General features: G+C 36.8%; 2 protein-coding genes across 2 annotated transcripts; both read left to right on the top strand.

Annotated features, from left to right (window-relative positions):
* The first annotated feature begins 1,893 nt into the window (after positions 1 to 1,893).
* LOC103481766 (gastrula zinc finger protein XlCGF57.1-like) lies at positions 1,894 to 5,475 on the top strand. The gene is made up of 3 exons (XM_008437506.2): positions 1,894 to 2,470; positions 2,584 to 2,811; positions 3,496 to 5,475. Exons 2-3 carry the CDS (start codon positions 2,694 to 2,696, stop codon positions 4,812 to 4,814), a joined length of 1,437 nt encoding a protein of 478 aa, XP_008435728.1. The 5' UTR covers positions 1,894 to 2,470; positions 2,584 to 2,693; the 3' UTR covers positions 4,815 to 5,475.
* A 1,076-nt stretch (positions 5,476 to 6,551) lies between these two features.
* On the top strand, positions 6,552 to 10,342 carry LOC103481759 (gastrula zinc finger protein XlCGF8.2DB-like). Its single transcript, XM_008437492.2, has 3 exons — positions 6,552 to 6,958; positions 7,063 to 7,162; positions 7,747 to 10,342. The coding sequence occupies exon 3, from the start codon at positions 7,755 to 7,757 to the stop codon at positions 8,898 to 8,900; it is 1,146 nt and encodes a 381-aa protein (XP_008435714.1). The 5' UTR covers positions 6,552 to 6,958; positions 7,063 to 7,162; positions 7,747 to 7,754; the 3' UTR covers positions 8,901 to 10,342.
* Positions 10,343 to 10,571: the final 229 nt, after the last annotated feature.

Here is a 10,571-nt window from a genome sequence, read left to right as displayed (position 1 = left end):
ACTGGAGAGAAACTATTTATTTGTAGTTTTTGCAGTAAAGGGTTTTCACAACCAGAAACTTTAAGGAGACACATGCGTGTTCATACAGGAGAGAAAGAGTTTATTTGTAATGTTTGTAGTAAAGAATTTTTACTAAAACAACATCTTAAAAACCACATGGAGGTTCACACCGCACCATTTAGCTGTAGCGATTGTGGGAAACGTTTTGTTAGGGAAATCCAGTTACAGCGACATGTGAGACTCCACTCAGATGAGAGACCTTTTGGTTGTGATGTCTGTAAGAGCAGATTCAACCAAAAGTGTCAACTTGAAAACCACATGAGAGTCCATTCAGGAGAGAAACCGTTTGTATGTGAGGTTTGCAGCAAAGCGTTTTCACAACAAGGAAATCTGAAGAAACACATGGGTGTTCATGAGGGCTGTAATTAAATATTTTAATGTTTGACTGGTCTGCCAATATTTAAATATATATATATTCATTTGCAGAAAGTGCAAATGGATAGTACTGGCTACTATTTGTAGCCTCTAATTTTTCTCCTAATGCCTCTACTTTATTGTATACATTTTTATATTGTATTCCTACAAATAAAATATTTTAGGATCTCCGCTTTGACAGTTAAGTTTTATTTATATTGTATGATTAAACTGCAACTTGTCCCCATTTGATTAAAGGATTTTTTGTTATTGGTCTTACAAATATATTTCATTGAGTAAGAAAAACCATTTTCAATAAGTTGGAATATGGCTTCCAATGAGGCTTGTTTGTGAGATTTAAGCACATTTTGTATTAAACATAGATTTTATTAAGCCTACTTTCTGTATGAAAAAGGTGTTTTAATTAGTCTGATGTGTTATTCTAATCCTAAATGTCAGGTTTTCATTAGCTGTAAGTGGAAAATTATTATTATAAAGTTTATTTGATAGGGACAGACACACATCGACATAGACAAACTGAATAAAACAGTAGTTCCATGTTTGCATCATGGTGCAATAGCAACAGCTAATTCGCAGCACTTGTCCCTAGTTGGGCTTTTAAAAAAAAAAAAAAAACCTCTAAAAATTGAAGCGATAATCATTTAAAATAGCATAACATAATGTATAATCATAAATCATTATAGTTAACAAAAACGAAGGCTTGACAACAGTCTGTAGTTATGGGTTTCACTTGTAATATTGAGTTACTAACATAAATTAACTTTTCAATAGTTGAAATTTATTGAATGTCTCTGTAAGTAATGAATAAAGGAAATAAAACAAAACAAAACTCTTAAAGTGAATTTCTGTATGAAGCAAAATGTTTTATTTACAGTACATCAACATTCTGACAAGGTTATGCTTTAACATTGTATTGTTTCAACTTATGACTTAGTAATTATTTATTGGTAATTTATTATTTTCCATATTTTAACAATATAACAAAACATTTCATGTACTTACAAAATAAAACATGTAAGACCTGAAAATGTATTGTGCCTCTCTTCTATTTGACCTTCATAAACTTATGGGGACCCGACTTCAGGATCCTGTTCAGTCATCTATATTTTATACAGTGTATGGTCAGCACCTGTCAGGAATTTATGAGAGATTCAAGGAGGCTCCATGAGCTGAAAGAGGCATCAGGGAAACTGAGGGCTACAGAGATAAATGCCACAGTCTGACCCACGAGTTTTTGTACTATCATGGGCCAAACACAACTAATACTCAGCTACTTAATTTAATAGTTGGGAGATAATACTCATAGCTTGACATTAACAAGCTGTGTCCAATAGTTCATAAAAAAAACAAGTCATTACTTGCAGTTAATTGTTTAATAATTGTCAAATAGCTTATAAAACAAAATATTGCTGCAAATTTTTTGCAGTGTAACTTTACAAACGGCACCCTATTTAAATCATGATATACATTAGAATGTATATAGTGATTTAAAAAGTGTAATAGCACAACACTTACCTCTTTCAAAAATATATATTTATTTTCTGCGTACGTTTTATTCGGAAAAGCCAATAAAAGGAAGTCGTTTTTCGAAATGAAACTTTACTTGCCATTCATTGGTCAATGAGGAGGACGTCACCGGATGTAGCAATGTAGCTTGACTGGCTAAATCCCGAAACGGAAAACCACTTAAGAGGTTATGTAAAACACAATTGTTAATGCCTCTGATTTACTATTTATCAGTCCAGTGATTACATCGCTCCCATACAATTGTTCTAAACCGATGTGATATTTATATCCGACTTTATGTACAGAATGCCATTAGCCTTCAATAGCAAAGTGGAAGCTAACAACAGAGACGGATGATGCTATTTACGATGTTGAAGCTTTTAAATGTTTGTAGTTTAATGCTACAAGACGAGTCTATGCTCCACCCTCTGGGGAGGACCACTTCGTCCGTGGACACCTCCTCTGTCCTTTTCAGCTGAGGACCGAGTGACTTGTGACACCCATAGTGGAGCCAGAACTACTGACCAAGGTATCAGACTCTCTGCTCTGCAGCATCGATTGAACTCTGCTACTGGTTGCATTTTTTTTTATTAATACACTTTATCTGATCAGATCTTGATTTGTATCCGATTCCTATTTCAGACAACAGAAAAACAGAAGATCCGGATGATATGACTGAAACCTTGATTTAGCAGAACGTGGGAAGGTTGAAGACAAGGATTGTGAAAAGGAGAATCCCAGGTGGAGCGAGGATGTCTGAGGTAATGAAGGTTGAAACAGATGAGCCTGGAAGGTTCGGCTCGGAGCCCCTCATATCTTCAGCATCCACATCAGAAGAGGAGGAGGAGACACAAGACAACAAAGAGTTCAGTAAGTCACACACATTTGTTTGTCTTGATTGGAGCAAGTTAAATCTGGCTGCTTAAAAACGAATTTTCAATTGTGGAAAAGCATATTTGTTTATAAATGAACTATGTCTGTACATAAACACCCCTGCAGTAGTTGCAACAGAGTACACACTGGATAGGTTAGCAGTCAGCCACAAGTTTTTATATGTATTACAAGAAATGTATATTTTTAATTAGTTTATAACAGTAGTCTCAAGTGTAATATATATATGTTGAAGACAAGCAAAAACTCCTCACAGAAGTGATAAACGTCTAATACTTTTGAAAATACGTTTGACCAGATATAATACCACCTCACGCAAATGCTGACTGGTGATGATGGACCAAAGGAAAATTAATAACAGGCAAGCAGGAAAAAGTCAAAGACAATTCTTGACTGGAGGTCAGAGCAGTAGGGAGAAGCAGCAGAGAAAAGTCTCACCTGTGTGACTAGTTGCATTGGTGCGACCTCAGATATTGTTTAGGTGCACCACTGAGAATCCGTTCGCATTTGCGACCAAATTGGTTGGACTCTAGTCTAGACCTCAATTAGCCAGAGGTGGCATTTAGGAAATATGTGTCCAGAGCCATTTTTTGACATGGATTTTATTTATTAAAGTTATATCAGATTGTCATTGATTTTTCATGTATCTTTCAATGTTCTCAGTTCATCAGATGTTGGTGGTTAAAGTTGTTCCTGATGACTGGAGTCCCAGTTCGGACCAACCCAACCCAGAGTTCCCATCCATAAAAGAGGAAGAGGAGGAACTGAGTGTCAGTCAAGAAGAAGAGAAGCTTACTGTGAAGACTAAAGATGAAAAGAAACCCCAGTTATCAGAGGTTCATCAGATCAAAAATGAAGACATTATGGAGATAGAGGCTCATGACAGCAGCTCAGCTGAAGAGCTAAAAATGGCCTCTGGCGAAGACAACTGTGGTGAACCAGAAAGAGACGACGTCACAGATCCAGTGTGTTCTTACCAACATCGTAAGATGACGGTTCACAGAAGTGATAAAACGTCTAAATTGTGTTCCGAACTTATGACTCGCACTGGAGAAAAGCCCTTTGGTTGCAATGTTTGTGGCAAACGATTCAAGCATAAGGCCAATTTTAAACACCATATGAAAATTCACATTGAAAACAGAGAACATAACTGTGAACTTTGTGGCAAAGGATTTAAAGCTAAGCATTTCCTTCAAACGCACATGAGGCTTCACACCGGAGAGAGGCCGTTTGCATGCGACGACTGTGGGAGAAGGTTTCACGCTAAGGCAGTTCTTAAAAGTCACCTGGAGGTTCACTCTGGAGAAAGGGCTTTTTCCTGTGACATTTGTGGTACGAGATACAAAAGGAAGGAGACTCTTAAGAAGCACATGTGGGTCCACACGGCAGAAAGACCCTTTGTTTGTAGTGTGTGCAGTAAAGGATTTTATCATCAAAACAGTCTAAGGATTCACATGAACGTCCACACAGGGCAGAGACGGTATATATGCAGCGTTTGCAGCAAAGGATTTGCAGAACAAGAGACTCTGAAGAGACACATGCGCGTTCACACGGGAGAGAAGCCGTTTATTTGTGGCTTCTGCTGTAAAGGATTTTCACAGCAAATGCATTTGAAGAGACACATGCATGTTCACACCGGAGAGAAGCAGTTCATTTGCAGCGTTTGCAGCAAAGAGTTTTCTCAGCAGCACCATCTGAAAAACCACATGGAGGTTCATACCGCATCATTTAGCTGCAGTGATTGCAGTAAGCGCTTTGTGAAGGAAATCCAGTTGCAACGACATGCCAGAGTCCACACGGAGGAGAGGCCGTTTGGTTGTGACGTCTGTAGGAGCAGGTTTAATCAAAAGTGTCAGCTTGAAAATCACATGAGAGTGCATTCAGGAGAGAAGCCGTTTGTTTGTGATGTTTGCAGTAAAGGGTTTTCCCAACAAGGAAATCTGAAGCGACACATGGTCGTGCACAAGGTCTGCAACCCATGATTATTTTGATAGTTGAGCAACATGCCAATAATTTTTCAAGTTTTCAGCAACTACCTTTATTTTGCAACTTATCGATGCTCCAGTGCCTCTGAATTTATAAAAAAAATTAATTCTCACATTAAACTAAAATGAACTTGTGAATCCCTACTTTGTTCTGATCAGCTGTAGGTCAAAATCTTAAACTCTTAAAAACAAGTCAGAACAGTTTTTTTTTCTTCCTTGTTACAGCAAAAAGATGAAAAAAGTAAAATGGGATTTTTTTCAACAACACTTTTTACTGACTGCCGATGACAATATTTCTCCTTCCTGTACAGTAGTTTAATTTAATATATTACTGTTTATGTACCTCGGAATAACATGTAAACAAAGATTTGCACTTAAAAGTACAAATGGGATGTATTTCTATTGCTCCATCATTCTTGTCTGTGACTGGTGGAGGCAGAAGGCAAATTTGTGACGTGAGAAGAGGATTACTTTATGATGGACCAAATATATGTAAATAGTTTTTATACTGGTTTATGATCAATTCACAATCTATGATAACCATCCCTCTGTTACAGGTGGAAATTGATGCTTTTTTTTTTTTTGCTACAATCTGTTACCATGCATCTTTTTTTTGAAAAGGTTAAATGAAACATTGTACTCTGTGTCTATAAATAAAAAAGGTCTAAAGTGATTCATTCTCTGTTCTTATAAACCAGACAAACCAGAAAAGTGCCGAATTGCCCTTTTCAGACAGAAGGGTCAATGCTGCAAAATTTACAGCCTTACTTCAGTCGGCTAACCATTAAATTGGGAGGAAATTGTATTGATTTGGTCAGCTACACAAAGTGAACATTAACACATGCAAGCACATCGTTAAGTCAATGCATTCGTGAGAGTTTTAAAAAACCTCCATTGGCTCCTCGGTATGTGGGTGTCATTTCTCCAACCTCTCCTTACTTGTGGACCTCAAGCTGCTTTGGTTTGGCATTAAAACTCATTATCTAAATGCTCATCCACCATGTTCGCTTGAAAATCATTAGCAAGTGACTGCAGCTGAAAATAACGTGTGTGCAAACATGGTCAGAGACACAAACTTGTAATTGTGCAGACTGCAGCCAGGGAAATCTCCTCACATGAACACTAACATTTAAGGGACATTTTTTAAAAAAATTTATTTTAGAAAAATAATGATAATTTTATTGCCAAAACTATTAATGTTGAGAGGTTAAAAGCTGCTTGTATGCCAGTAGTCATGGCAATAATAGTTTTTGCCTATAGAATAAAAGGTCTATTAAAATTCAAACTACCTTATCAATTAAAAATTACATCTTGTTAAAAATACGTTATTAATGCTATATAATAGTAATTATAATTAGAAGAAATACAAATGAAAACAAAGAAAAAAATAAGACTAACAAAGTGTTGATAAATGTCACTTTTAAACTGTTTCAATTAAATTACATGTGTAATAAATATGTTCAAAAGATGACATTGAAAATGTATGTTGTTTTGTAATTGGACCTGTCCTCTTGCTTTCAGGTGACGTTTTTGTGAATAAGACTCTGAAAACAAATTATATAGTAATTAATATATTTGGAACAATTCTAAACGGAATAAAGCATAAACAAGTGTCTAATATTAGTGAGTTCCTCACAGTAAAATTGTTTTAATTTGGAAAGTTAATATTTGAAAGAGGACGTAGTCTCTTTAGTCAGAACTTTACTTGAAATTCATTGGTCAGTTAGCAGGCAGTAGCCGGAAGTAGCAACGTTAGCCTGACTGGCTAATCTTGCTACACCCCGATTAAAAAACAACAAAAAAAACATCTTAATGTTTGTGTAAGAACAGGTGTGTGTTGTGTATTTAATATTCTAGTCTTCGCGATGACGTCACAACTACATGCTTGCAGTAGCGTATTTAAGGCTTAATAAACAAAGTGGATGAGTGGTTGATCGACCGTTAGCAACCATGTAGCTTAAGCAGCTAACAGCAGAAACTTAATCAGTACTTCTGACCTTGACGCTTTTAAAAGTTTGTGCTTGGAGGCTACAGGACACGTCAGTCTGTACGTCTGAGGCCACCTCTTCTGACCTTGTTGTCCAGCTGGGGACCGAGAGACTGGAGACAGTGACAGAGTGGACACATAACTACCGATCAAGGTATTAGACTCTACACTTTATTTGATCAGATGCCGAATTGTGTCTGATTCTAATTTCAGTCAGAGGAAGATACAGGATATCTGACTGAAACCTATATATTATAGAACATATGAAGGTTGAAGACAAGGACACTGGAAAGGAGAAGTGAAGAGGAGTGAGGATGTCTGAGGTGATGAGATTGTGTTGGATATAGAATAAAGCCAGGTGTGTGAAACTGCGAGGTCCTCATCGACCCATCGGACAATGTATGCATTTTTGGGGTAACAGTTAAGGGCTCCAAAGCTCATACATTTATGGTATTTAAACAAACACTTAAGGCGGCAGACACTATCAAAATATCTCACTCATTTTTGGGGGTTCACCGATCAGTCGACATTGTTTCTTTGATTATGGGTGATCAGCAGTCAGCCGATACATGTGAAACGGAATTTTTTTACTGATCTTATTACCTCTGCCATTGGAGAGGACTGACTGACTGACCAGAAAACTGCAATTGCTGCACCACTAGTATTTTTATTTTCATCTTTTAATATTTTCTTGTGTGTGATGTTTTGTAATTTATATTTGGTGCTTGTTTACATCATTGTTAGGGTTGCTATCCTTTTGGCTGACACGAGTAAATGTATATTTAGCCTACTTATGATTGTTTGTTTTTATTTTAAAAAAACTTAAGCATTAAATCAGTTATAAATGTTTAGTGGATTTTGTTTTGTGTATTAGATGTAATTGTTTTACTTTTATGATTTAGAGGTAATTATAAATTTCTTTCTGTGTTTCAATGATTTCAGATGTTCACATGATGGAAGCTAAAGAAGAGGTTCCCAGTGACTGGAGCAATAGTTTGAACCAGCAGAACTCAAACACCCCCCACATAAAGGAGGAAGAGGAGGAACTAAGGATCTGTCTGAAGGAAGAGCAGCTTACTGTGAAAAGTGAAGATGAAGAGAAACAAGTCAATGAGCAGATCAAAACTGAAGAAGAAAGTAAGACAGATGGTGCAACCAGCAGTACAGCAGAGAAGAGAAAATCAGACCTTGATGGAGAGCACTGTGGAGGACCAGAACCAGACAGGAACCCAAATCCAGCATGCTTTTCTCAACAAAGTGAGATGACAATTCACAAAACGGGCCAAAGTTCTCAATTGTGCTCTAAACCTGCTGCTCAGAGTGGAGTTCAATCAGGAGAAAAGCCCTTTAGTTGCAGTATTTGCGGCAAAAGTTTCAAAAATAAGAAATGCGTTAGACTGCACATGATGGTCCATGTACAATGCAAGAACCATAGATGTGACCTTTGTGGAAAATGTTTTAAAAAAAACAGTAGCCTTCAGGAACACATTAGAGTCCACACTGGAGAGAAACCATTTGCCTGTGATGACTGTGGTAGAAGGTTCCACGCAAAAACAATTCTTAGAGATCACCTAAAGGTTCATTCGGGAGAAAAACCTTTTTCCTGTGACATCTGCGGTGCAAGATTTAAAAGAAATGTCTGCCTTACGAAGCACTCGAAGATCCACGCTGCAGAGAGACCGTTTGTCTGTGGCCTTTGCAGTAAAGAGTTTGTACACGAAAATAATTTCACGAGACACATGCGCGTTCACACAGGAGAGAAACCGTTCATTTGTGGCTTTTGTAGTAAAGGATTTCCGCTACAAACTCGTCTTAACAGTCACATGCGCGTTCACACAGGAGAGAGACCCTACAGTTGCAGCGTATGCAGTAGAGCATTTTCATTTCAAGAGACCCTAAAGCGACACATGTCTGTCCATACCGGAGAGAAACCATACACCTGCAGTGTTTGCAGTAGAAGTTTTTCACATAGTGATACTCTAAAAACCCACATGCGTGTTCACACTGGTGAGAAGCCATTTGTTTGTAGTGTTTGTAGTAGGGGATTTTCACAACAGAGATACCTTAATGGACACATGAGTGTTCACTCGATATAGAGGCTGTTAAATTTCAGTGTTTGTAGTTGAGGATTTTCACGACAAGCAGGTCTAAGAAATTGATAATTGTATTTTAAGGTCTTGGAAAGAGACACAGATCAAGCAGATCTCCACTCAACAGAGACGTTTCTACCAGCAGATTTTACTAAAAGCTCCTTCAGCTTTTTTTATTTTTATTTCCAGTTGGAAAGAGAGGAATGAAGTTATAATTCCAACTAGGAAAGTTGGAGCTCGCCAGGCAACTCCATGTTTTCCATCAGTCATACGCATATGTGTAGAATCTAGTGAAAGTTGTTATAATAGACTATCACTTAACAATGTGTCTCATTTAATCGGCGGTATTCGCAGATCTGCAAAATATTTACCTAACATGTTTTTGTCTGTTTCAGTGTATTAAAATATGGAGAGAGATATATTCTAACCTCCTTGTCCTTTTAATCGGCACCAATACAAATGGCAAATCTCAGTTTTCCAGCTTTTTTTTCTTTTTTTCCTGAGTATATCTTAGCTTTATTTGCTTCTTATCTGACTGCAGTTGTGTTGGTGTTTTTGCACACATTAGAAATGTTAGTGCTGTGATTCTGTAGTGCAACAGTATCAGAAGGAAATGTTTGCGATGTACACATTTCCAAGAAGAACAGTCCTACGTTGTTGCAACTTTTACATATTTTAGATATCTTCCCAATGAGGCAAAGAGCTGCAGTTGTAAAAGTAACTTTTTGTTAAGGTTACTTAACAGGCCTCCCGACTTGTGGCAAAAATATTAATTAACTCAAAACGGGGCACGCGAGAACACAGCTGCACTCATCTGTGGTGGCACTTAAATGATCTTAGGGGCAACCTGGTGATGTAAATATCTAATAGAAAACATTATATGATGTACATCTAAAAAATATATATGTTGTAGTTAACTCTAAGAAGGATTTGTGCAATATTTTACATTTCCACCAGGCAAAAAGCATTTGATCTTTGTTGTTTCAAAGCAAAGTAGGTAAGATTATCTGCAATTGTTATGCTGCCTAATAATTCCTCAAAAACCCTAAACTCCTTTTTTTTTTTTTAAAGATAAACCCAAACCGTACAAAACGGTGTGAGAGAAAGATCAGGATTACAAAACTGATTAAACCTACTGACGGACACTATTTTTTCCAATTCTGTATAACAGTCTACTCCCAGCAGACCCAGTTAAGTGCTTTATGTTCTTGTTTATGGTATTTTTTTTCTATATTCCTGTAAACTGTATATTTTTGCACAGTTTCAATTATCTTAATACACTCATGCATTTTGTAGAGCCAGCACTTTTCCCCCCCCACAAATATGTACTTTTTCTTTTTAACACTAATATATATTCTCAACTTTTAAATTATTTCTGTGTTAATTCCTATGCACCTCTGTGTGATCCTCTGTGAATTTCAACATTAATAAATGGTCATTTTATTGTTTGCTTTATTTGTGAAGTGAATACTTTCTTCTGGAAGCATTAGATTACGCTTAAAAACTTTCATTCTCAAAATTGACTTTTTATAGTTATTTTATTCTGATTAAATTGGGAGATGTATCAAAAAACATGTATTTCTCAACTAATTGCTTTTCTCAGTTAGTTGAGAAAAGCATGAATGCACAAAGGAAAGTAGATGAGATGAGAGGTGAGTGGAAAAAGCAGGAAAGAAA

Source organism: Poecilia reticulata, linkage group LG19 (genome assembly GCF_000633615.1).
Source record: "Poecilia reticulata strain Guanapo linkage group LG19, Guppy_female_1.0+MT, whole genome shotgun sequence".
In the NCBI taxonomy this organism is placed as follows: domain Eukaryota; kingdom Metazoa; phylum Chordata; class Actinopteri; order Cyprinodontiformes; family Poeciliidae; genus Poecilia; species Poecilia reticulata.
Note: the sequence above shows the minus strand (reverse complement) of the source record. Positions and strands in the feature narration are given on the sequence as shown.